A 26,451-nucleotide genomic window follows, 5' to 3' on the forward strand; every position below is an offset into this window, starting at 1 on the left:
GATTAATGAGACTCTGAACTAGAATCTCCTCTTCCTTCAGTTCTTTCCTAAAGCAATGAAGCTTGACCTTGGCTGCACACAGAGACACTGGGGAGCTTTTAAACTAAGTCCAAGCCCAGGCCACGCTGCAGACCAATTACGTCAGAATCTCGGGAGTGGGATCCTGGTACTTTTCAAAAGCTTCCCTGGTGATTCCAAAGGCCAGTCCACTTCGAGAACTGCTGCCTTGCGGAGACTCAGAGAACATCACAATGCAAGAAGATGTCTCTTGATTTTGAAATTGAGGAAAATTCAGTTCAGAGAAGTCAAAGATTGTCAGAAGGCCAGATAAGGGGGAACGCAGGTTTTCCGAGTCCAAACTCCGCTTTTTATGCCTCTCAAGAACTGGAAAGCCCGAGTCACTTTTAAGCAATGGCAGAAATAAAATGGAATGGAATGAAACAAATAGGACATATTACTGATATAGTTAGTGAGAAAGAAAACTAAGCAACGAGAGCATCAAATTGTATCATTATGACCTTTTGGGAATACGCGTGTGGGAGAAGGAAATACTCTTACAGTTATTTTCTATCAACTGTAAAATTGTTGGCAATTACCTTTGAACAATAAAATGTGTGCTAATTAAAAGTGAATCATCTTAGTGCCCGATTTAGACATGGGAACAAGTACTGGATTAAACTGGAAGCAATTTGGGCAGTTTGGGCTCAGAGTCAATGCTCTAAGAGGATGTTGACGATGACCGAATGCCATTTTAACGGATATTTTAGGCAGGCGCCCTTTCTGGAAAAGGGATCGGTAGCTCATCTCCATGGGGCAGTGTGAGGTCTGATGGACAAGGATAAAACCCGGTTCCTACCAGTTCAAGTTAAGCTTCGAGAGAAGCACTGGTACAGAGGGATGTGTTCGCAAGAGCAGTCAGAAGTGGCCCAGCAGAGGCAAACACACTTAGATCAAGTACCAACCAAGGTGCTGAATCCATCCTCTCAGAAAGCAGAGGGGTGGGGGACACCCACAGACAGAGCTTGATCCAGAGGATTTGGATCAAGGTGTTCTGTATGGTAACAGTGTTACCATATAGCCTATGTGTTCAGACTAGGAAAACATTTAAGTGTGGTATGTATGATCCAACAATTACCATGTTATTATTCCTGCTTTTCAGCTGTCCTGCCTCCCAATCTTTGGCTGCTGATTTTATTTCTGGCAACAACACAAAACCAAAAGACCAAGGGGACTAAAAAATAAGAAGAATCAGACCGATTATGGGCCAGACTATCTCATGGCCTTTGGGATTTGTGTCTTTGATGCTGTTTCCTCCCTTGGGTTCTGGGGCAGTGCCCTCTGAAACTCCTCTATCTCTGACTGTCTCTTGGGCACCACACCCTCCTTCAAATGGCTGTCTCTGAATGCTGGCTTCAGAATCCTGGGCCAAAGATTCCAAAATCTCCCCCTTAAGAGTTCTCTGCCGGCCTTCAGCCTGGTATGCCCAGGTCTATTCGCTTGGATGTCTAACCTTGGATGCCACCTCAAGCTTACTATGTCAGAGAGAAACTCACATCCTCTCTTCACATCCCCTCCCTAAAACAGGGTTCCTTCCAACTTGTCTGCTGTTCTCCCAGCACTCATGGGTTTCCTTATTCCACCCTTGGAGTTACATAACTAACAGATGCCTTGCTTTTGCTCCCAAGTAGCAGCCAATAAATCTCAGGGATTCTTCTGCAGTAAGATTCAGCTCTTCCCTTTTCTACAACCACCACCAAGAGTAGATACCTAACACTCCCCTCTGTATCAGTATTGAGGCCTTCCCTCCATGCTGTCCACTCTGTGGAACCCTGCTTCTGATCATTTAATTCTACTGTCCAGATAAAGAACCTAGAATGGTTTCTTAAAGGGCAAATCCAAGGTTGTATGTAAAGTCGTTAACTGTTTCTATTTTACATGTTTTGTTTTCCTATTTGTTGAATATATATTTATATAGTCATTAAATTAATATGTGCTAGCCATATTAAGGTATTAATACATATTTATGTATTTCTGGGCCAGGCATAAATACATAAATATGAACAGAAAAAGTTTTTGCCATTTTCTGAAAAGTATATAGTCCAGTGGTGGACTACAGACACTCAGGACAGTTTAGTTAGGATTCAAATGGAAATGTGTTACAGTGGAGGCAAATCAGGCTACTGTGAAAGTCTTGGGGAGAAAACTGGGAGCCGCAAAGATTTCACAGATAATAAAAACATGCAAGTGTGTTGGAGGATAAGTATTGGCCAAGTACTTTGGCCTTTACCATTAGCAAGACACTCCCCTCAGACCAGCTTCCTGACTCACTCTAAGCTGCTCCCCGCGCCCCCCCCCCCCCCCAGCCTCTTCAAGGATTCTCTGCATCTTTGCTAATTTAAATCCTGTTTTCTTCCCAAGAAATTAAAGATGAATTTCCCCCAAGCCCTTCATGGCTCTTTTCTTTTTTAATGTTCTATTTATTGATTTGAAGGAGAGACAGACATGCATTTGTTTTTCCAGTTATTTACTCATTCATTGGTTGATTCTTGTATGTGCGCTGACCCAGGATCGAGCCACAACCTTGGCCTTTCTGGAGGACGCTCTAACCAACGGAGCTACCCTGCCAGGGCCTTTCAGACTCTTTACCTTCTTTCTCTTTTCCTTTCAATACCGCACAGTATCGTTTCGTAACCAGAATGTGGGTACTGCCTCCCGGGACAAAGGTTCTCAAATTTAAATATGTACTTGAATCATCCTTAACTGTGATTCAATAGGTTTAGCTCCGGACATAGAAATCTGCTTTAAACACGTTCCCAGGTGATTTAGGCACGAAAGGGTCCTGAAGCTTCAGACCTGGGTGACTTCCTTCCATGTCGGCGCAGGCTGCCCACAGCCCACAGTGCCTAGCAACGTGTGTGGGCATCGCTGAACGCTCAGTACGCCAAGTGTCCGCTTCGCTGGCCGACTACCAGGCACATCAATTATTAATGACACTCGGAGAGTCAAGAAAAATGGCTCAGTCAAGTGGACAGCCGGCTCTCTCCGGAGTACACGAACTCCTGGGGCGTGAAATCTCTCTGAAAGTCACCCGTATGGAGCAGGAGGAAATGACATTTTCAGTCCTCTCCAAAAATGCGCACATCACCCTAAGTGACCTCAGCGCGCCTCAAAAGAAGAAAGAAAGAAAACACGCTCTACGGGCTGCAGAGCCCCAGCTCATAACAGGAAAACCTAGAGGTATTCACGCGCGGAACGCGGTCACGCGTGTCCTCACCAACACCCGCAAGGGCTGCAGCTGGAGGGAACAAATATGGCTAATGCACCTCGAGTAAGGCTTCCTGAAAACGAATACTTCTCAAATCACTAGGGTCTGACACTCAGACAAAGCGCCAAGTTGTTCTATCCGCCCCAAGAGCCCGGGTTCCAGCTCCTCCGCTCCAGCTGCCCCGGAGGCCCGGAGGTGACCGCTCGTGGGCGGGGCTTGGCCGACAGGGGGCGGGGCCTGGACGCGGCGACGTGCTGACGTCAGGCCGTGCGGACGCCCAACGCGTCGTCCGGCGCGGAGCTGGGCCGGTCCTGGCAGCTGTTGCGGGCTTCGTTGCCTGAGCCGCGGGGTCCGCGTCGGTTCCCTCCGCCCTTCGCCCTTCGCCCTTCGCCCCGTCCGGACCTCCGCGGCCGGGCGCAGGCGCGTCATGGTGCCGTCGGCGCGGCCCAGCTGAGCCTCGGAGCGGCGGCGAGCGCGACTCGGGGTCACCATGCCCACCCGTGAGTGGCCGGCCGGGGGGCGCTGGGAGGCTGCGGCCCGCTGGGCGCGCCCTCGGGGGTCCCGGGAAGCCGGGCGGGGCTGGGAAGAGCCAGGAAGTGCCCGCCGCCCGCCACCCGCCCAGTTAGTTTCGCTTCGGCTTACGGGGGGTGGGGTGTGGCGCGAGCCCGCTGCACGGACGGGGAAACTGAGGCCCGGGCGTTAAGGACGCAGGGCTGCTGAGTGACCGAGAGCGCGGGGACTTCGAGTCCAGGCTCCTCGCCCAGCCCTCTCGAGAGCAAAGCGGGACTGTGTGGAAGAAGGAAAGTTACTGCGGCGCCATCGCCTTCTCACTTCCTGGGGGCCAGGCTTCGCCCCGAGGGATGCACCGGCCCAGGGGCCTCCCCGGCAGCACCCCAAGTCCTCGCAACGCGTCGGGGTGGCTGGAGTAGGTGCTCTTTCGGGAACCTGTTAGGGTTAGATGCCCCAGAATGTGGCTGTTGGACCACCTGCCTCCGATACACCTGGCAGGTGGTTGAAAATGCCGGTTCAGGGCTCCTCACGAGACACTTGGAATAAGATTCGGGAGCCTGGGCCCCGGAGTCTGCGTATGTGCTATGTGCCCCATGTGAGGGACCCTAAAGTTGGAAAAATCACTGAATGTTGGAGGCATTTTGGACAGTACTACCCGTGACCCATTTTAAAACGACCCAGAGAACCGCAGCATGACCTGGAACTCAGTGGCCCCTGTGGATCCATCCTGATCTGGGATGGAGAGGAAGCCTGATTGTCATGGATTTGAGAGTCTTTTCAAGTAGGGCTCTTTTGAGTAAGTGTGCTGTACTGTACACTCTTTAAACACTTGTCAGGATGTCCCTCATTAGCTCATATTTCTTAGAATTCATAACTCCGGACTGTCCTTGGTTGGTAGGCATATGGGATGCTGGATTTCCAGGTCAGCCTCAAATGCGTTTTGTCCAGTGGTGGGTAAAGAGTTATTGCCTGACATTAGAAAGGTTTACGGAATGCTTTGGCAAATATTTAAGTAATCTTGACATAAAGATTACTGTTAACTCTTACTACAGTACTTACTGTGTGTCTTTAACTCTTGCTCTTGGATTTCGTACCCAGTAAATATGTCAGCAGTTGATATTTTTATTCCTCTGGATGGGAGGATTATCATCATTGTTGTCATCATCATTCTTGTCAGTTTATTATTTCCAAATTGATGTTATCCGTTGAATATTTGAGATTAACACTGTGCTAACTTTTTACTTTCTGAGAAAGCAAATGGAAGAGGGTAAACACTTACTCTTGAAAGTTAAGGCTTCAAGTGGAATTTATTGGTAAAATGACAATATGAGAATCCCATGAAATTAAACACATTTTTAGTTAATGCTCTGAGGTTATGTAGTTTCATAGAGTGGATATGGAAAACGTGTTTCTTTTAAAATGTATGATTTGCAATGCAAAATGGTGGAACGAGGAGCCACGCTGTACTTTGCATAGTTAAGAATGCAGATTTCATGACATGAGTGGAAGGCAAGTAAAATGTTTGTCATTATTATTGTTAATATTCTTTGTGGTGCAGTTTCTATAATTGCATAAAAATATGGTACCAATTACTGTCACCCTTGTGAAATCAGTAGTGTTCATCTTGCCTTTTCTCTTTTTGTGGCCAGAACCCCCACATTTCTGGGATAGTGCAGTGGACGGTAGAAGTTGAACAAATTCTGTGTGTAGAATAAATTTCCAGAATGTCAAGTACATAAGCACAGATAGCAAAATTACTTTCTTCAGGGAAAAAAAAAAACAACCCCTCTCCAAATAAGCTAACCATTTTTTAAATGTCAAATGAGTTAAAAAGGCTCTTTTACAAACCTAACCAGTTAACTTAAGAGTTTAGTGAAATAGCCCTGGCCGGTTTGGCTCAGCGGTTAGAGCGTCAGCCTGCAGTGCACAGAGACCCGGGTTCGGTTCCCGCTAAGGGCATGTACCTTGGCTGCAGTTTGTCCCCGGCCCTGGTTGGTCGTGTGGGTGGCGGCCACTCGATGTGTCCCTTTCACATCGATGTTTCTCTCTCTTCCTCTCTCTCCTTCCCGCTCTATCTGAGGAAAAGATGGAAAAATGTCCTCGGGTGAGGATAAAAAAAAAAAAAGAGTTTAGTGAAATAAAGGTAATGCTTTTCTATCGAGTGAAAGTGTCGGAGGTGACTGCTAGGGTCTCTCAGACTCTATAATTCTGAAAGTAACCCTTGTTCAGTCAGAGAATTATTCTACTGTTGCTTTTTTGTTGCTTATTTGGAATATGGATACTGCCAGTGATAAGCAGAACCCAAGGGAGCATGGAACACCATTGAAGGCTAAGCAGTTAGCAGTAGCCTATTTGGAGTTAGTTTGGAGGGCTATAGGGTCTCTTCAGAAAGCAACTCCCTGAAAGGATGCCGGACAGGAAGCTGCTGTGACACAAGAACAGTTCTGTGGTCGTGTCACTTATGGTCACAGTGCTCTCGACAATCACCAAGCACAGATTTCAAGACTTTCACTCAACGATCTTCTCAGACCTATAATTTGACACATCATTTCTCTAAAACCCTTTATTTCATCCTCCCCCTTTCAAAGGATTATTAAGAAACATTTTGATCTTAAAGATTTTTCAAAGACTGAATCAGAATTTGAGTGGAAGACATGTTAAAGCTCATTAACCCATTCATTTTACTTTATTTTACATATCTGGAAACTGAGCCTCAGTGAGTTTCAGTTACTTGACCAAGGTCACATGTGCAGCAGAACCAGAACTTGAACAGAGATTTGGGCCTCTTAACCCCTAACCACTAGGAGCACAGATTACTGGCTGCGGAGCCTTTTGTGTCTATTCATCGCCTCTCCCCTCCCTTCCTCCCTCCCTCTCCTACCTAGGACCTATGTATGCTGCGAGGGTACAGCTGAAGAATTTTCTTTCTCATGGTGACCTTTGGCTTGCCACTGTTTTGGCTACTATCAGATCTCATCTTTTAATCTGTCCCCACTTATAGGGACCTAGGGCTGCATCTATGATGATGTAAATGGTAGGAGACAAGGCTGGAGATGGAGACAGGAGCCAGAATTTGAATGAATTTATATGACATGCAGATAACTTGACTAAAGTTGTGTTTCTGTTGTCACAATTACAGTGGCTATTTTATAGACCTACTAGTAGTTTCCAACCTTCTCTTTACTTTAAAAAACTTAAAATTTGGGCCTAGTTGATGTGGCTAAGTGGTTGAGTCAACCCATGCGCGAAGAGGTCGCCTGTTGGATTCCTGGTCAGGGCACATGCCCAGGTTGTGGGCCCGATCCCCAGTGGGGGGCATGCAGGAGGCGGCCAGTCGATGTTCTCTCTCATTGATGTTTCTCCCCCTCCCCCTCTTCCCCTCCCCCTCTCTAAAAAAAATTAATAAAGGAAAAAAAGCCTTAAAATTCGCTCTTCAATTAATTATTGAGTGCTGATTGTGTGCCAGGCAGTACTTTGTGCTTTACATGAATTAACCTTTTTTAATTATCTCTCACTTGGAGAGAGGCCCTATTTGACCTACTATAGAAATGGAGAGATTGAAATTCGAGGAAGTGAAGTGACATGTCTAATGACAGTGGTAGAGCTGGGATTGGAACTAGAAGGGTCTGACTTCAAAAAGTCCCACTTTTTTTTCATACTCACTGCTTTGAGCCAGGCAGGAGCTGAATCAACAGTCCTCAGATACTATCATTTTCTTTTCACACTCACTTTTGCTAAGCACTGTGCCCAGTTACATAATTGGTGCTTGGTAAATGTTGAATAAATGATTGATGGAATCTTAACTAGCGTCAGTTATTCTTTGGATAATGTAACTTGAAATAACTTTTTTCCCCACAACAACAGTGTTATGAAATTTTTATAATTTATGATTAGATTCTTAACAGGTATGCCTGTTAACATTTGCAAGGCTTGAGACAAGAATACAAATGGAGGCCCCTGTGTAGGAAGTGAGTACCCCTTTAGGTACAGTAGAAAGGTTTTATTGATGTCATTGAAGGAAACCAGCCCTGACATTTTCAAAGATGCTGAGGAGGACACAGAACATCCCAATATGGCCCCCACCTCTTTAAGGAGGAAAGGGTAGAGCAGTAGGTAAGACATGAGCTGTTTGTCTAGGTTAGGGGTTCCTAAATATATCCGTAGAATAAACCCTGTTGCAAATCTGATGCAAGCCATGATTATTCTTGCCAGAAAAATACAGATTTTCGCATGAAGTTTTGCAAAGAGTTTCTAGAGATTCAAAGGCAACTGAAATATATCCCCTGGAAAAGAGGTCACCAGTGTGACAGTTGTTCTTTGACCAAAGCATTGTAATTCAGGTTGTGGAGGAATATCATCCTTTGCCAAATATATCATGCCCATTATAAATGCGTCTCTGCAACTTTTAAATTTCCACCCTAATTTTTAACATGCCCTTCACTGTTCTCCTACGTCTCTCCTAGCCTACTGAAATCTTTGAATTCTAATGTAGCTGAGTATTCAGTATTGAATTGAATTTTATAGCTAAAAAGAACATTTATATCAATCATTAAGAGGTAGGTGAAACCAAGTGGGTTAAGTGTGCCATTTGGCTGGGTAACACTGTGATGCTAGAACCCAGTTCATCTGCATACTGGGGTGGGGTGGGTGTTCGCACAAATCCATATTTCATACTGCCTTTATGGGAGGGCAGAAGGGAATAGGCTTGAAGTAGTGTAAAAAACTGGGGCTAAATATTTGAAGGATTCAAAATTAATATCAAATATAAAAATATTTGTAGCATTTATACAAATTAGAAGGCAAAACACCACCAAAGCTGTGTGGTTAAAGTACCACCTACATATTTAAAAGTAAGTACAAATGTTTGGTAAAGATTTAGGGAACAATGGTTCAGTTTCACTAATAAAGAAATGCTATTTAAAAGCTGCAAACATATTTGGATCGTCAGAGTCCTAAAGACATTTTTAAAACAATAATAGGCAAAGGCTGTGAGATGCATTAGAAAGGCAGATGTTTAAATTGGTACAACTTGTTTGGAAAACCATGTGGCAGCATTTCAGCAAGTGCTCTGATGATGCGTCTACTCATTGATCCAGTAATTTCACTTTAGGTATCTATCTTTTAGAAGTGACTAAGAACATAGACTACACCAAGATTTCTGCATTGAGATGTCTAGCATAGTGATATTTATAAAATAGCGAAAACCCAGAAGACTCAATAATGGGGATGCATACATTGTGTATTGAACATCCTTACAACAAAATATCATTTTAAAAACTGTACTGATGAAGGTGCTGGGATTGTGAGTTTTTATTTCCTTTTCTATGGTTTGTATTTGCCAGATTTTCTACAGTTAGCATATATTTTATAACCAGGTGCTTGAAGATTTTTACAGTTTTAACATAATTTTTTTAGACTTTTTATAATTCTTTCAAAAACCTGAAATGAAACATTAACCTCTTACCCTGAACTGTTTCTTCCTTTAGTCTACAGAAAAGAATTTTGAGTAATTGCCCAGTGTGTACCATAGATCGTCTTAGGAGAACAGTGCGTTTGCTGTCTGAGCTAGCGTGCCAGGGACTGTAAAATTCTGAGCAATAGTTGATGAGTTCTGTTGTTCCTCAACAGGAAGTAAAATAGTGGGTATTTTATTCTGGAAGGAGGAAGAAATAATTTCTGATTATTATTTCATGAAACCCTGAAAGGTTGAGATGAGTCATTTTGTGTGGGTTCAATTTATGGGGAGTTTGTAGGTTTCTTTTTCTTTTTTTTCTTTTGGAATGATTGTGTGCTGTAGAATGAACACAGTTCTGAGGAAGCATGTTCACAAAATGAATGTTAGCAGTTTCTCCTATGATTAATATGTCAAACTTGTCACAATTCTTAACATTGTTTGCCAGCTTCATTCAGTTCTTGAAATGAGCCAGCTCATACTTTTACTCCAAAGCAAACAGGAGCTATTATTTTCCCCCTTTCCCTGTCGGCTGCCTCATTCTCCCCTTTGCACATGTATTAACTGCTCTCTCACTTTAAGTAGTGTTAGATAGTGGATTCTAATTTTTATTAAAGAAGGAATCACAACTCAGGTTTCTTTCATTGTACCTCTGAATCAAGAGCTTGCTGTATCCTGAAATGATGCATTAAACTTTCTGCTCTGTAGTCTTCAACAGGACTTCTGTCCTCCTCAATGCCATTCGTTTTTGTTGTTATTTTTAGCCGGTGAGTTTTTCACTGTATCTTTTTCTTTTCATACCTGAACTCCAGGGTATTTCTGCTGCAGTAGTTTTCCTGGATAATGCTAAGTGTTCTTCACACCCCTGCTATTTAATTGGCTTTTTCAGCATTGTCATGGCAATTTGCTGCAAAGTTCTCTGTGCTGTGGTCACACTTAACTTTAAATGGATCTCACTCCTGCTGGGCAGAGATAATGAAAAGGTGGTGTTCAAGTTTGCCATTGTCAGTTCCTGGGATCACATAAACTTTACAAAAGGAGCCCTGGCCTGTTTGGCTCAGCGGTTGGAGCATCGGCCTGCGGTACAGAGAGACCCGGGTTCGGTTCCCGCTGGGGGCCCGTGCCTCGGTTGCGGTTTGTCCCCGGCCCTGGTTGGTTGTGCGGGTGGCGGCCACTCGATGTGTCCCTTCACATCCATGTTTCTCTCTCTCTCTTCCTCTCTCTCCCTCCCGCTCTATCTGAACAAAAAGTGGAAAAGTGTCCTCGGGTGAGGATAAAAGAAAAAAACAAAACAAAACAAACTTTACAGAAGGAACTCTGCCGGGCTCAAAGACTGGCCTGGACGTGCAAAGGAGTGGCTCCTTTGTGACATCTGACCTACACTGATTTACGAACTTCGTTATAAGTAACTTTGCTAGTTATTTGATCCATTAAATAAAGAATGATAATAGCTTTCAGGGATATTCTAGAGTTTATGAAGTTGTGTTTTAGAGGTAGAAATATTTTATGAACATGTAATTAGAATCAGCTGGTTGTCAGAACATAGTTGCCTCTTGGACTATTGCCATCTGCTGCATCTGGTTCCACAAGGGCATCTGCCGAGATGAGGGCACTCCAGGTAAGTGCGGAATAGCTGAGGTTTGGGGTCCTAAGTCCCTTTGCCTTTCTCCCGTTCTGTCAGCAGGCTGGACTCTGAACGTCAGAGGTTCACTTTCTTCCATTCACAGCCCAGATTAGAAAGAGACTTAAGTGACTTGTCTATCATGCCACCTTTTCCTTGGTCTTCCAAGGATGGAAACACCTTTGGGAAGCGGTGCCAGGTTTGTCTTACTGCACCAGCTTCATGAAATGGGACAGTTCAGGCCAAGAGAGTGATGGAAGAAGCATGGATGCCTGCCCCGGGTCAGTTATTTGTGTCACCCTTACTAGAGCTCCTGACATGGGCTTCTCATTGTTGGAACCTAAGGATGCCATGTTGTTCTCAGTCCACATCTGAGGGTGACACAAGCGAATCATGAGTTACTTTTAGAGCCTGAGTTTTCAAAATGTCTTCCATGGAAGTATAATCCGGACTTTGTATGGAGAGGATGCTCCAGAGTCTGAGCAGGTGGACCTCTCTACCTGACCCCGCTTCAGCTGGTAGCGCTATTTTTATCTGTTTTATTGGTAAGATTCTGCATTTGATTTCAGTTGGGAAATAATGGTGGCTTCTTATAAAAAGTATGAAATTTATAGTCTTAGACATTAGACTGTACCCTCTGACAAGAACATAAGGTGTTTTAGAATTAAAAGCTTAGGAACCTAGATGCAAAACCCCGAGCCATTCAGCTGATGGTGTCTCACCTGTTTTGCTCTGTTGATCACCAGGAATGGAGCTGTATAATCTCTCGTTTCATCATTTCAGTCATTGACACTGTCAGTATGCTCTTGGAGTTACAGATGTTCTCTTTCAGCTTTTCTTATTTTCCTATTGATTTCTCTTAGGGATTGATTCATTCAGCAAATACTTTAGTGCCTGCACGTGCAAGGCACAGTTACGTGGGGAGTACAGAAGTGAATAAAGCAGTCCCTAGCTTTGAAAAGTTTATCTGACTTATAGAACCTTTTATAGATGGCTACCACAAAAAGAAGGGCATGGCGGGCAGCCTCAGAAGGATGTTGTGGAGTTCAGAGGAGAGACTGCAAGGGGAAGCTGAGTGGAAGATGACACCATAAACCTGAGTGATTTCAAAGATATTTAACTGATTGGAAATAGTGATCATAGAAGTGTGGATTTGGAGAAAATGTTGGAGGTGAGTCATAAAGGTGGAAATAACCAGCAACCAGTTGATGTAAGTCATTGGTGCTGGGGTAGGTGAAGACTTTATATACAAGGTAAAGTTGTCTTTTAATCAACAAATACTCATTGCACGCTGTGTGTCAGTTATGCTAGATGCTGAGGATTCAGTAGTATCCTCATACTGGACATAACAGGTCTCTTCGTGGACATTGTGCCTGCCCCCGTGAAGTTTAGTCTGATGGGAAAGACAGGTGCTGAGATTGTATTTATATTGACCAGAGAGGGAACTTTATGAGTGCCTGTACCTATTTTCTTCGCCACTGTATACATAGCTTTTGGTATAGTTCTTGGTCTATGGTACACAGTGAGTGTATATTTGTAGAGTGATTCAAATAACTAAAAGAGTGACACAGGTTACTATGGAAACACATATGAGGGGTTGGAGGGAGAGCGGTTATTAAAGTATAGCCCGAGTGGTGAGCTTTGGACTTGGATGTGGTAGAGAGAAGAATTGCAGTGGAAACTGAATGCTGTCAAGAAAGTATAATTTATGGGATTAATCGGATGAGCGGTGGAGGGAGAAGGAGGAGTCGGGATTCACTCCCAAGGTTCAGGCTTGATCGTTTATCAGAGTGAACTGCTCTGGTTTAATACAGGGACTTTTGGAGGAAGAGCAGTTTGGGGAAATTGAGATGAAAAGTGTGTCCATTTTAGGGTATGATAACTGCGTAGTGCCTTAAGGGCATTCAGGGTACATTTTTAGGAATAAATGGATGAACTAGAGGATAGCTTGTAAAGAGTAAAGAGGCTTAGGACAGATTCTAGAGGAGAATATCCATTTAGGGATCGACTAGGCAGAGGAACCCAAGAGGAAGCCACGGGGCATCATTGAAGCCAATGCCACTGCAGTAGATGCTCTCCTGGCAAGACCTGTGCGAGGTTCAAATGGCAGTCCATTTATTTATAGAAGCATTTGAAACATCCCAATATGGCAAGTAAAAAGATAAGCTAGACAGTCTTACTGTTTGATACTCTGTCAGTGATAATTTACGAAGTATTAGGAAAAAATTTTACTTTAAAACTTTGGGACTTAAAGATGATCGTGTGTCTTAACATTGGTGTGCGCTGTTTGGTACTCATATTCTTAACTGTCTGCCACTGCTCCCTAGCAGGAGGAAAAGATTGTCAAATGGTATTTGGTTGAGAGGATGTAAACCGTTCCGTAACTCCTGGGTAGACATGCTGAACTGTGTAGTTTGCAAGTAAAAACCAGGACGGCTCCCCATATGAAATCTAAAACACAGAACTAAACAATAGTAACTTATCTCTTTGCTGTCTTCTTTAAGTCTCATTATGTGCATCCCTGAAGAACTGGGTGCTTTTCTGGTGGCAGATACCATGCTCACGTGAACAGGCTGAGGAACTGCTCTGTCAGAGAACCGAGGGGCCATTAGAGAGCTGGCTGTCACCTGAGAGCATCAGTTAGCTCTTTGAGTTTCAGCAGGACTTTCTCCCCTTACACAGCTTAGATTCCCCTCCAACCCCTATCCATTGCTTTCTGTGGACTAGCTCACTGTAATGCAGTAAGTAGGCTCTACCTCTCTTTTCAGCAACATAGAAATATTGCCGCTCTTTCTCTTGCCATCCTGATAGGTTCCATCGACATGCTGGTTAAGGGCTGAACAACTTAAATATCTTTATTTATTTTAACTTTTTTTCTTTATTGATTTTTTAGAGCTAGAGGAAGGGTGAGGGAGAGAGAGATAGAAATATCGATGAGAGAGAACATCGATTGGCTGCCTCCTGCATGCCCCACACTGGGGATCGGGCCCACAACCTGGACATGTGCCCTGACTGGAAATTGAACCCGTGACCTCTTGGTGAATGGGTTGATGCTCATCCACTGAACCACACTGGCCGGGCAGGGCTAAACAATTTTAAAATTATGTCCACCAGTTCCAAGAACATTAAGGAGTGGTGAGTATGATTAAGTTGGTTTAGGCTGTTGGGTTTTTGATTAAATTTTAGATCAATGTTTTAATCTGAAATTGCACTGTCAATGATTTGAGTATGTGCATAAGAGTGAGATACTTTTAAAAATCAATCCTTTAACATTTTCAAGAGTAAATAAGTTTCTTTTTATATTTGCAGTAATAAAATGAATGCTACAAATGTATAGTGTTCCAAGTTCCTTGCGTGTAATGTCCCAGAAAGTTGCTGTGTTTCTTCTTTTTTCTTCCATTACGTATTAGTAGCAATAAAGCCTAACTTTGAACTTGAGGAAAATTTAGTAATACATTGAAGTCTTATGGTAGCATCACATTTTGGTTAATGATTCATTTAAGAATATTGATTAGAAAAGATTAGATTGTCTTTCTAGATTTTTGATTAACCTAAAAATCAGTTGTGTGTACTAACTATGACCTGTGTGTGTGTGTGTGTGTGTGTGTGTGTGTGTGTTAAATTAAAAGAATACTTGAAAATTTCAAGATGTCTTAGGCTTTTGATTTTATGTTACCAAAGTCTCATGTATGAAATGAATACAAAATGTTTAGAGTTTCTGAGCTTTTGTTAGAAGGTTTAAATTAGTAGTTTATTTATTTATTTTTATCCTTACCTGAGGACATTTTTTTCCATTTTTTGTTCAGATAGAGTGGGAGGGAGAGAGAGAAAGAGATGAACCCGGGTCTCTCTGGACCGCAGCTGACACTCAAACCGCTGAGCCAAACCGGCTAGGGCTAGTTTAATATTTTTTAAAGTAAACTTTTTACTTAGCTAGACTTAGTAAATTCCTAGATTATATTTTGTTATCTTCAAGCTTTAGATAGAGAAATAACTTAAAAATTACATTCTGTTTAGATACATAATTAGAGTGCTACCTATCTTTTCCTTTACGGTTTGATCAGGAAACTTAATTGTCTCAATTCAAATGAAAATCTTTAACATATGGCATAGACATTGTGGGTGTTGTGGAATCTATAAGAAAAATCAATGCTGTCCGTTAATTAAATAATTTGTTTTAAAAATAATTTTTGGAAGTCTCTAACACCCACAGATTTAACACTTTTGTTACTCTCTAACTAATGAAGAAATAAATTTTTTTAAAACTTTAAGTATTTGAGGAATTTTGAAGATGTGTTGAAATTTGCCTGAAATAACTCATATCCAACTTATAAAATATTCAGAAGATTTTATTTTATTATTATTTTTTTTATCCTCACCCGAGGACTTTTTTTGATATTTTGTTCAGATAGAGTGGGAGGGAGAGAGATAGAGAGAGAGAGAGAGAGAGAGAGAGAGAGAGAGAGAGAGAGAAACATCAATGTGAAAGGGACACATCAAGTGTTCCACCCACACGACCCAGCCAGGGCCGGGGACAAACTGCAACCGAGGTACGTGCCCTTAGCGGGAACTGAACCCAGGTCTCTCTGGACTGCAGGCCAATGCTCTAACTGCTGAGCCAAACCGGCCAGGGCTTTATTCCTTTTTTTTAATTTTAATTATATTTGTTTTTAATTTTGAAATGATTACTGATTAACAGGAAGTTGCCAAAACAGTATCTAGGTAGGTCCCATGTCATGTACCCTTCATTCTGTTCCCTCAGTAGGAATACATTGTATAGTTGTAGCACAGTATCAGAGGAGAAAATTGACATTGGTGCTGTCCACAGAGCTTATTCAGATTTCAGCAGTTGTATGTTGCTCACATACTTAAAAAATTGCACATGGAAAAATTGTTATTCTTTTGAATTCTTTTCTTTTTTTTTTAATCCTCACCTGAGGATATTTTTCTATTTATCTTCAGATAGAGTAGGAGGAAAGGAGGGAGGGAGGGAGGGACTAAGAGAGAAAGAGAGAGAAAAAAACATCAATGTGAAAGAGGCACATTGATTGGTTGACTCCTGCAGGACCCCAACCAGGGCTGGGAACAAACCGCAACTGAGGTACATTCCTCTGGTCAGAATCGAACTCACGACTCTAGTCCGCAGGCCGATGCTCTAACTACTGAGCCAAACTGGCCAGGGATCCTTTTGAATTCTTAATAGTGCTACATACGTTATCATAAAGGATATGTAGTTAATATTTCATATATTAAGTAAAAGGGGGAATCACATACTATTTCAGTTTTGCCTCATCTAATTACTTACCTCTGGAGATTGGGACACAGGAATGCTGTCCTCTCCTTCCAGGACTGCACCTGAGCACATCTGAAGACGCTCTGGGCATGCAGAGTCCAGGATATGGTCTTGGAAGTAGGGATGAACCACATGCTCCGTCTTAACGTTGGTGGGGACGGCCGAAGGAGTACTCTCCCATCCTGGCTGCAGCTCTGGTTTCTTTGTCATCTGCTGGATGGTTTCTTATTTGTTCTGCAAACTAAGCCAACATCAGATGAAAGGAATAGAGAATTCTATTTTCTGATTTTAATATTTGTGATCATTTTTTTCATATGATGATTCCAGAAGGTTTTTCACATGTAATCTTTCAGGAATATATATATATATAATTAAGTATTTTTTCTTTATTGATTTTAGAGAGAGAAGAAGGGAGAGGAAGAGAGAAATAGAAACATTGATGAGAGAGAACCTCAATCGGCCGCCTCCTGCATGCCCCTACTGGGGATCGGGCACACAACCTGGGCATGTGCTCTGACTGGGAATCAAACCAGCAACCTCTTGGTGCATGGGTTGACGCTCAACAGTGAGCCACACTAGCCGGGCAGGAATATATTTCTAAAAGCCAGATTATTCTGCATGTTACTGTTCTTGTCCTTGGGTAATTCTGAGTAATATTTAAATTTTTTTAGTTAAGTATGATACTATTCAGTCAAGTCTAAGTATAAAACCTATAAATTGACTTTATAGGAGACTAATATATATCTTTGTATTGAAAATTGTAAGAATGGGGAAAAAACAGATGTTGATCACGGACCAAACATTAGGTGACTCTGAATGAAGCTGTCTTTTTCTGCAGACAGTAACTCAGAGTAGTTTGGAAAAAGGTAACAATTTTGTCTGCATCATGCCTGTTGTGGAGTCAGGTATTGCAATGCGGTGGGAAGACCATCCTTTTAAACAACTGTAGCGTTTTACTCCCTGTATTGCCTTTGCTGTCTCCTCTTTTCTATAAGGGTTATGTGCTTGGGAATAAAGAACAAGCAGTGAAATCGAGAACGAAAGGAGAGGAGGTATAGAATTACTTGTGGAAAGAATCGGGTAATAAAATACTCCTCTAATGGATTAAAATCCTTTTAAAAGGAACACTTTCCTGAAGATAAGACGATTTTGTTCCTGTTTCTTTGACCCCTATCTAATTAGTTACCAAACCCTTTCATGCTAAGTTTGTGCTACTTCCCACGTTCCTTCCTTTCCAAGCTCTGGGTCATTAGAAAATGAATTTTGGCTTTTCCACAAGCCGTCCTTGGTAGCGATGCATTGTTTCATCTGACTATAATTGTCCTTCACTGTCCCCAACTTATCCTTATGGTTCAGTCTACTCATACTTCAGGGAGCCCTCAGCTCAAGTCCCATGTCCTCCCTAAAACCTCTCTGCACTTGAGCTGAAAGGGCTTTCTCTTTTCTTGGAACTGCTGTGGCCCTCGTGGCCACGTGGTTTTGACAGTGGACATCCCTTGTCTTCAAACATTGTCCAAATGCTATTTTAAAATTCAGTTGTTAAACCTGTGTCTTTTCAGATAGATAGTTCTTGTTTAATCCCCTGTAGTTCCTAGCACAATGCCCTGTACACGCGTGTTCAAGTACAGGAATAACACCCAGAGTACCGGCTTTATATATAACGTATGCATGTGTATGTATATGGTATGTATGCATATTTATATATTCAGTATTTGATACTTGGGAGGGCTATGTGTGGGTGGGACTGTAATATTACTAAATCCTTTTAATTGTAGGAAACGAGCGTGTTGTTTTAAAACTACCTTTATGAGTAACTTGACTTTTTAATTTTAACCTTGAAGGGAATATATGTAATGCAGACTCCTAAAGGGTTTTGGACACCACAGAGCTAGAGTCTTGAAGTGATGAATTTTTAAACTCTAATAGAGAAAATAGTCTGTCTCTTTTCACCTTGATTACTGATGGCCTTTGCCGGGCTAAAAATAAACCACTAATTGTTTAAAGTGATTCAGTTGACATTGTCATCTATGCATCAGAGAAATCATATTGTTCTGGCATTTATTTTGGGGACTGTGTACTTTCTTTGTCATTATTTGATCCTTCTAGCACACATTAGAGCATATTTTAAATCCATTTTATCTATCAGTGAACTTTGAGTCTATATTCAGTTAGTAAAGAAACATTTTTTTGTAAGTGTCTGCTATATTTCAGACATGCACAAAAATGAATAAGATATGAGCCTTATGTTGGTGTGACTTATGTTCTAGTGTTAAAGACATATATGAATATAAATATGTACAATGAATTGTTGGTGCTATGATAGAAATAAACAAAGGACTAAAACCCAATAATCATAGCCATTCCTATTTAAAAGTATTTAATAGTGAGCCCTAAATATGCCAGCAAATTCCTAATACATTATAATAAAGAATTAATTGAGGTATTGTAATTGCTATGTAGAAGGTTGTTTTCTGCTTTTACAGAGCAACCTAATCCAGTCATACAGCTGATTTCTGTAATAGGATCTAAGCATTCTTCAACCCAGTGACAGTGTCAGTAAGTTATTTTTGTTAGAGGATAGTTTTACTCAAGTACACAGTGCCATGGTGGTATTTAATAGTAGAGACATTAATAGATTAATAATAGTTTAATAATGAGACATTAATATTTTCAGTTAGATTTAAATTATCGTTGAGTAATATAGTTAGTCAAAAGTATAACTAGCTTATTTTAAAAAGGGTCTTTATTAATTATCCAAACCCCCAAATGTTACGGAACCACATAGGAAAGCAAATGTGATCACAAACTAGAAAAGTATGTGCCTCATGAACTGACTTCGACCAGCCACTTAGAAGTGAGCAGAATTCTCCCGGAACCTTGTGTGTCCATGTGCCTGTTCCATATTGGGAGGATTGCTGTGCTGTTCCTCACGTCCTGTGAATAGGTTAAGACGGGTTAGAAGTTTATTCTGAATCTCACAGTCAAAGAAGGAGGGTGCTACATGCTACAGGTCAATGCATCTCACTTCTGTGTGAAGTGAGCACTCGGGGACGTTGGTGACTCCACATGAGAATGTTGTTAGGGGAGCTAGGAGAAGAACTTATCTTGGGTGTCTTTAAAGAAGAAACAGTTAACTTAGGAGTTTGCAAATTTACTAAAAATTATGTTACATGTTTTTTAAGTGACTTCTGCATTCCAGGCAATTTTTATATTAATTTAGTAAGTACTCCTAACCCTGAGAGGTAGGTCGAAGGATTTTCCTTTTTGTTGAACAGCTTGCCATATGAGCGTGACACTTTTTTGAGGTTATCGTTTCCCTCTTTCCAACCCTCTTTCTCATAGTTCAGTCATCCCACCTGAGATTCTGTTTCTCCCCTGAGTGGTATTGTTAGCGGGGTTCTGAATGCCCACCTGCTCCAGGAGAATAGTGGATCACCTTCCTGATGTGCTGGAACTAGATTGAAAAGAAAGTCCCTGTTGCTCCGACTTGCCAGTTGCTTGAGGCTTTCAGTGATGTGCTCACAGCCCTTTTCTTCCCTTTGGAAAAGAGGATGTTGGGAAGAGATTGGAAAGGGAGGAGTTTGTGGGAAAGGATAAGAAGCAGGGATGTGGAGGAATTAAAGGAATGCTTTAAGGAAAACAGGTATAAATAAGTTTATTTTCTTATTTGAACTTCATGAAAATCTACTTTTATTAAACTAACAGTATAAGTATTTTCATGGTATTTTGTTTAAGTTATTTGGCCCTGCCAACAGAATTTGATATGGATATTATCAAGTTCTTGATAGCTTTATATTTGATGTCAACAACGAGTTGGATAAGTTACATTGTACTAGTGCCCTCTGCTAATTAATTACAAGTAAAGTGAACTGAGCACTTCCTGAACAGTAGGCGAAAGGATCTGGGAGCAGGAAGATCGGCTAGCCACAGTCTGACAGCATGAGAGACTATGTCCAGGTCCCTGCGGCTGACCTTGACAAGCCTTATGAACTGACTTCAACCAGGGAGTCAGCCACATTTCTGTGCCTGAGTAGGTCTGATGACTTCATTGATGTTCTTGTGCTGCTTATAAATACGTTCAGTATTCTCTTCTTTAAAATAGTCGGTAGTTATTTATTTTGTGAGTACTACTGCCACAGTCGTTTTAACCTTAGATTATCTTCAATATTGTCTCATTTTATAGAAACCTGAGTAAACTGAACGTTTTAAATCTGGTTTTATGTATCTTCTCTATAGTTGGTGGCTTTTCACTTACAGTAAGTGGTAAAGATGTTTTTGTTTTGTTTTGTTTGGGGCCTTGTGGAGAAAATTGGTGTGATCGTTTATTTTTCTGCAAGAAGTATATTCCTCATCAGTTAGACTCATTCTTGCAGTCCTGTTAATCAGTCATGGTGTTTGGGATGTTAAGATGTTTAAAGTAATTTAGAAGTTGTTCTGTACTTGATTTTAGTGTGGCAGTTACCCTTTGAAGTCATCAGTTATGGGTGGAATGACAACTCCTCTCCTTACCAGCTTTGTGATGGGACACATGGGCCCCCCTGAGCCTCTGTTTCCTTATTTATCTGAGGATAGTCAGCACCTCAGGGAGAATGAGTACAAGTAAATGAATGATGCCGTCACTTATGTAGTGTAGTACTGCATGTCTCATGTCCAGAAATGGCAGTTACCCCATGGTGCTGATGCTGTTATTGAGACTTTTATGAACCACCTATAAAATATGTTGTGATTTTTAGATGATTGGTTTACAGCAAAGGTTTTCACAGAGTTGGGAATACTGTCTCAAGGGCCCTCAAACACCTACTTACCACTATTGTAGTAGTAGCTCGCCTACTGCATTACTAATAACAGCTATCCTTTTATTTACTCTTACTGTGTTACACCCTTTTTTTTTTTTTTTTCATCCTCACCCAAGGACATTTTTTTCTTTTTCGATATTTTGTTCAGATAGAGTGGGGGGAGAGAGAGAGAGAGAAACATCGACGTGAAAGGGACACATCGAGTGGCTGCCACACACACGACCCAACCAGGGCCGGGGACAAACTGCAACCGAGGTACGTGCCCTTAGCGGGAACCGAACCCGGGTCTCTATGGACCGCAGGCCATCGCTCTAACCACTGAGCCAAACTGGCCAGGACTGTGTTACACCCTTAATAAGAACTTTGCATATAATTGTATTTAATTTCCCAATAAATATGAGAAAGGCATGATTATACTATTTAACTTTTGAGGAAATGTATATGAAGTAAGAGAAAGTAAACCCACCCACCCAGCTGGACAGTGAGAGATCTTGGGCTCACCCAGGTCTGTCTGACTCCAGAGTCCGCGCCCTTTAACTCCATGCTGCATGTTGGACATTTTGCCTTTTTGTTCAGTTGTCTCTCTCAGTCGACCTAAGCTTTCCAAAAGTAGGAACTGGATACTGTGTGTATTCCAGGTTCACATTTTTTGAAGCCTCTTTAAACTGAAAGCAATATGTCATATAGAACATGTCAATGTACGTGAAGCATAAAAGCTTTTTAGGGAGCCTTAACTATTGAAGATGATATCATTTACCATCCTGATGGGAAACTTGAAGCACTGAGCTTGTTTTTTAGTCCCGTTGCCAGCCTCTTTGCCGTAACAGCAGTTTGAACTCACTGTTTGGCCTTATATTAGTGTTAACAAAGTATTCATTTTATCTGATCAGGTTATAAGCAGAACCTAGCTTAGTGCCCTGTATTTAACTTATTTCAGTTTATTATCATGTACTTATGTACAGAGAACACAGAAATCTGACTTGCTTATTTAGCTATTACCCTTGTTATTCTTTGTAATTAGTACTGTGTTTTGATTTTGGACTCTAGAAAGAGTTGAGGTATTTTGGTGTTAGTTAATGTGAAAAAAATTCCCTAATGGGCTCTTTGACATTTTTTTCTTCTATTAAAGTAAAAAACATTCTGAACAATGGATAGCATTTTATATTATCAGTCAAGACTGCTGACTTATTCACTGTTTTTTATAGCAGTTTATAAACTCCTCAAGGGCCAGAATCTTGTGTCTTTTATACTTTCTTGTATCGGTGGCATCTAGCATAACAGCACATAGTAGGTGCAAATGAAGTATTTGGAGGTTGATTGATTTGACCGCTAATATCTATGGTGTTGTGGAAAGAGCATGGGGTGTAGAGTTAGACCTTGGATTTTCACCCAGCCATTGCTGTTGAGTAGGTTATGTGGTCAGCTCTGCTGCAGCTATAATACCTTACGAATTTGCTGGGAATGTTAACAATGTATGCATTATTTATGTATATATAATATGTATTTGTGTTTCATGATCACTGAAGATGCGGTGCAAATATTCACTGTCCTTTTTCATCATTACTTTCATGGCTCCACTCTGTTGCAAACCTGGATTAGTCTTACTTGTTTTGGCCTGTGCTGGGCACTCAGTTGACATTTGGTACATGATTGCATGTAGGAATGATGCATACTTCATGAGCAAAGTGAGCTCTGGAGAAGTCTCTTGCATAATGTTACTTGATAAGATAGTAGCAGATGTCTGCTTAGATCCGAGTTCTTTTAACTTATAGCTCAAGTGTTCTCTCATTTCATATTTTGGTTTTTAAATACATACAAATGCACGCTTACCCAGCGACACATACCCCAGTTTCCTAAATCATGAGGTAATTTCATGATGGCTCAAGACCAGTATTCCTAGTAAGTTATTGGTTCGCAGGGCAAGAAAACGGACCCTTTCCACTTACATAGTTCTTTCCAGATAGCTGATGTGCCTTACCCAAGGTCATGTAGAAACAAGTTAAAGAATTAGAATGAGCCCAAGTCTTCTGGATCCAAATCCATTGCTCCTTCCAAGACATTAACAACTGAGAATATATAGAGCAGCCTTTGAGCATTTAAAAAATTTCCTGGACTTTCCTTTGAGTTTGTCTTCCCATCTAGTGTAGTTTCTTATATGATCATTTTATACATACAAATATTAACTGTTTTCACCAGCTACACTAGAAGTGAGTTATCATTTTAAAACCACTGTGGCTGGAGCTGAGTGGATTGGGTCAGGCGTGGAGAGTGGGGGATTCAGGGGGGAAGGGGATGCAGAGCATAGTACGAAATAAGATCGGAAAAGAAGTAAAGGAGTTACTGATTATTTGCTTTATGAGATGAACTCGGCAGGGGTGTGTGTGTGTGTGTGTGTGTGTGTGTACATACGTTCACACACATGCCCCAAAACAATTTGGTCTGCAACTTTGGAATAACTCATTAGTATGTTATTCTTGACCTGGTGTCCTTGGGGAGGGGAAAAGTTTGACATTTTCATTTATTTATCAGTAATTGAATTTGCGTGCCTTTCTCTGTTTGCGGCAGTTTGAACTTTTCCCCTTTATTTTAAATAACCCATTAAAATTTAGAAATTTGAATTTTTTGGTTCGTTTACAATATGAATAATCTCTGTACTTTTATGTTATTTATTTTTGAACAGGAGTGTGTTGCTGCTGTTCTGCTCTGCGTCCTCGCTACAAACGCCTGGTGGACAACATATTCCCTGAAGATCCAAAAGTAATTTGATCTACATCTGTGATCCTTCTCTTTGCTGACCCATCCTTCCCCCTGCTGAGGTTTCCCTGATTCCATCTCTCTGCTGTTACCCCAGAACTTCACCTCACACATACTATTCTATACTGCTTTTTCAATGCTTGCTTGTCTAATTTACAGATCCTCTTCATAGATTAGGCATAAATTTGGAATGATGGACAGGTGATTTTCTTGGTTTATATAGTTCCTAAATGTAAGTAATACTCATCAAAATGTTATGAACTAGTGCCAGATTCTTGTACAAATGCCAAGAATACAACTGTGGTCAGACGTGGCTTTGTGCTCCCACCACACTAGCAGACAAGTAGCTGGATTACAGGGAGGTGGGGAGAGGCTGCGGCAGGCGAGTGAGGTGCGACGCCGGGCGCCGGGCGGGCTGGAGTGGCATCTGCTTTGGGTTCGGGAGAAGAAAGCCCGACGAAGTGAAATGCGAGCAAAGATTCGGAGCATAAAGAGGGTTGCCGCACAGTTTTTAGAGGAGAATTGGGACGTAAAGTAAGAATCCTCCTGGCAGGATTTGTTCTCTTACTACTTCAATTCTTGTAAATTTTTAATAAAAGTTACTTTACTGTGGAAGATTACTGGTTTCAAAGCAACTGGGTTTAGTTTCAAAGCTTTTGTTTGACACTCTTAAATTTTCCAAGACTCCTTTAGTCTGGCATTCATGGATATGAATAAAAATGTTAACATGGGTTTGATTTCCAGAACTTGCTTTATTTTACTTTTTTTAATCCTCACCCTAGGATATTTTTCCATTTATTTTCAGACAGAGTGGGAGGGAGAGATAGAAAGAGAGAGAGAAACATCGATATGAGAGTGACACATCAATTGGTTGCCTCCTGCATGACCCCCATCCAGGGCCAGGGACCAAACTACAACTGAGGTATGTGCCCTTGACTGGAATTGAACCCACGGCTCTTTGGTCCGTGGGCCAGTGCTCTCACCGCTGAGCCCAACCGGCCAGGGTAGAATTTGCTTTATTTTAAAGTGTAACCAACTATTGAAACCTTTTGGCTGTCTTAACATTAATTTATGTATCTCATGAGCTACATCTCATTTTTAGTCAAATCTAATTTAAACATTCAGCTATTTAGAGGAGGCTAATCAATTAAATACTGCTGGCTTCCAGATATTCTACATAATTGGTGGCATATAAAGACCCTAAGGTATGGTTCCTGCCTTCCAGGAGCTTTCCATCCATTGACTGACTTCAAGCCAAAGCAGGCGAAACATGAAATCACAGTGCATAACTCAGCGAGTGAAAGTGTTAAGTGAAGCAGGAGGTGTCACTGTGGGTTGGCAACCCCTGGGAAGCATGCTCGGAGAAATGAGGTTGCCGAGCTCGGGAGGATGTACACCATCTGGAGAAGTAGAGGGTAGTCTCTCTGTTGCAGGTGAGGGGCCAGGCGAGAGAAGAGGCGTGGGGAAGAACCTTCGCATTGTAGACTGTGCTGGGTGGTGATCATGTTGACCATGGTTTCAGATTTGGAATTTCAGAAGTATTATTCAATGGACTGAATATTCAGATCATTTCCCTCAGTGCTCTGCAACAAATGGTAACTGAAGATAAGGTGGAGGGAGGCTGGATTATGGAGGAATGTGATTGATAGGGTGTCTGCTTTATCCACTTTCACTTGTGGGTGGTGAGGGAGGGCACTTTGAAAACTCGATCATGGGAATGGTGACAGTAACTTAGAGAATGATTACAGAAAAAATATTTTTCCCGAGTGTCTAGACAAGATCTACTTAAACAGCAATCTGTACAATCAGATTAAAGAAGAGATTTAGAGGAACCTTGCATGCATAGCTCGGTTGACCACAGTTCTTATTATTAATTTATTAAACAAAAGAACACCTTGTCTATCCAAAATGGATCAGACAGCAAGTGCCCAGAGTACAGAGGTCTTCTGTCATAGTCCCTGCCTTTAAAGAGCATTCTAGTGAGGGGACAAATAACCAAACCATTTCTTAAAATTACTAGCAATGTGACCTTGGGCAAGTCCCTCAGTGTCTCATTGTGAAATAGAAATTATAAATAGTACTTATTTCATAAGGATCTCATGAGGATGAAAAGAATTAACACAGTCTTTCTTTGCTGACATTGGTTCCTTGGTGTCTATCACAGGTTAGCACTTGATTAGCGTTTGTTAAGAGTGAAAAGACATGAAAAGTATGACAAAAGTTGATAATACAGGTAAGTGTAGAGATAAATGCCAAGAGCTAAAAGAACATGTAGGAGGAACATCTCCCCCAAACTCAGGAGGGGTGTTGTGAGGTGCACTGAAAGCTTTTGTGGAGGACGCTGAGACCTGAAGGACCAGGAGGAGGTGTCCGGGTGAGTGAGCGAGGAGCTCCCAGGCGAGGGTGCGAGCTGAGTGAGAGGAGCCTGCACGGAAGGGCGGCCCTGCGATCGATGGGTGCGTGCTGGTTCACGGCGAGGGTGCGAGCTGAGTGAGAGGAGCCTGCACGGAAGGGCGGCCCTGCGATCGATGGGTGCGTGCTGGTCCACAGCGAGGGGCGCGGGGCAGCAGTCACCCGGAGACGGAAGGTCATGAGGAACCTTGCAAACGATGGAAATACCCTACCCTGTATCTTGTTTGTTACTGTTGGTTTCACGGATGTATACAACGGTCACATTTCAAATTATATATACTTGGGTGCACTTTATTGTATATAAATTATTTCTCATTAAAATTAGTAAGGGATAAAGTGGATGAGATG

At 41.8% G+C, this 26,451-nt stretch overlaps 1 protein-coding gene across 5 annotated transcripts in view; it reads left to right on the forward strand.

Annotated features, from left to right (window-relative positions):
- The first annotated feature begins 3,546 nt into the window (after positions 1 to 3,546).
- Positions 3,547 to 26,451, forward strand: part of EFR3A (EFR3 homolog A) — a 70,811-nt gene continuing 47,906 nt past the window's right edge. The window contains exons 1-4 of one of the 5 annotated variants that reach the window (XM_036263771.1): positions 11,716 to 12,019; positions 23,618 to 23,694; positions 24,917 to 25,124; positions 25,856 to 25,924. Coding sequence is in view for 2 of the 5 variants with exons in the window: in XM_036263768.1 (XP_036119661.1) it covers positions 3,756 to 3,765; positions 23,618 to 23,694 (87 nt within the window). In the remaining 3 variants the exon portion in view is untranslated. Of the gene's footprint in view, positions 3,766 to 11,715; positions 12,020 to 23,617; positions 23,695 to 24,916; positions 25,125 to 25,855; positions 25,925 to 26,451 lie in introns of those variants that run through there. The other 4 variants (XM_036263770.1, XM_036263768.1, XM_036263772.1 and 1 more) reach the window with 4 other exon arrangements.

The sequence above is a fragment of the Molossus molossus genome, unplaced genomic scaffold, assembly GCF_014108415.1.
Source record: "Molossus molossus isolate mMolMol1 unplaced genomic scaffold, mMolMol1.p scaffold_m16_p_16, whole genome shotgun sequence".
Lineage (NCBI taxonomy): Eukaryota > Metazoa > Chordata > Mammalia > Chiroptera > Molossidae > Molossus > Molossus molossus.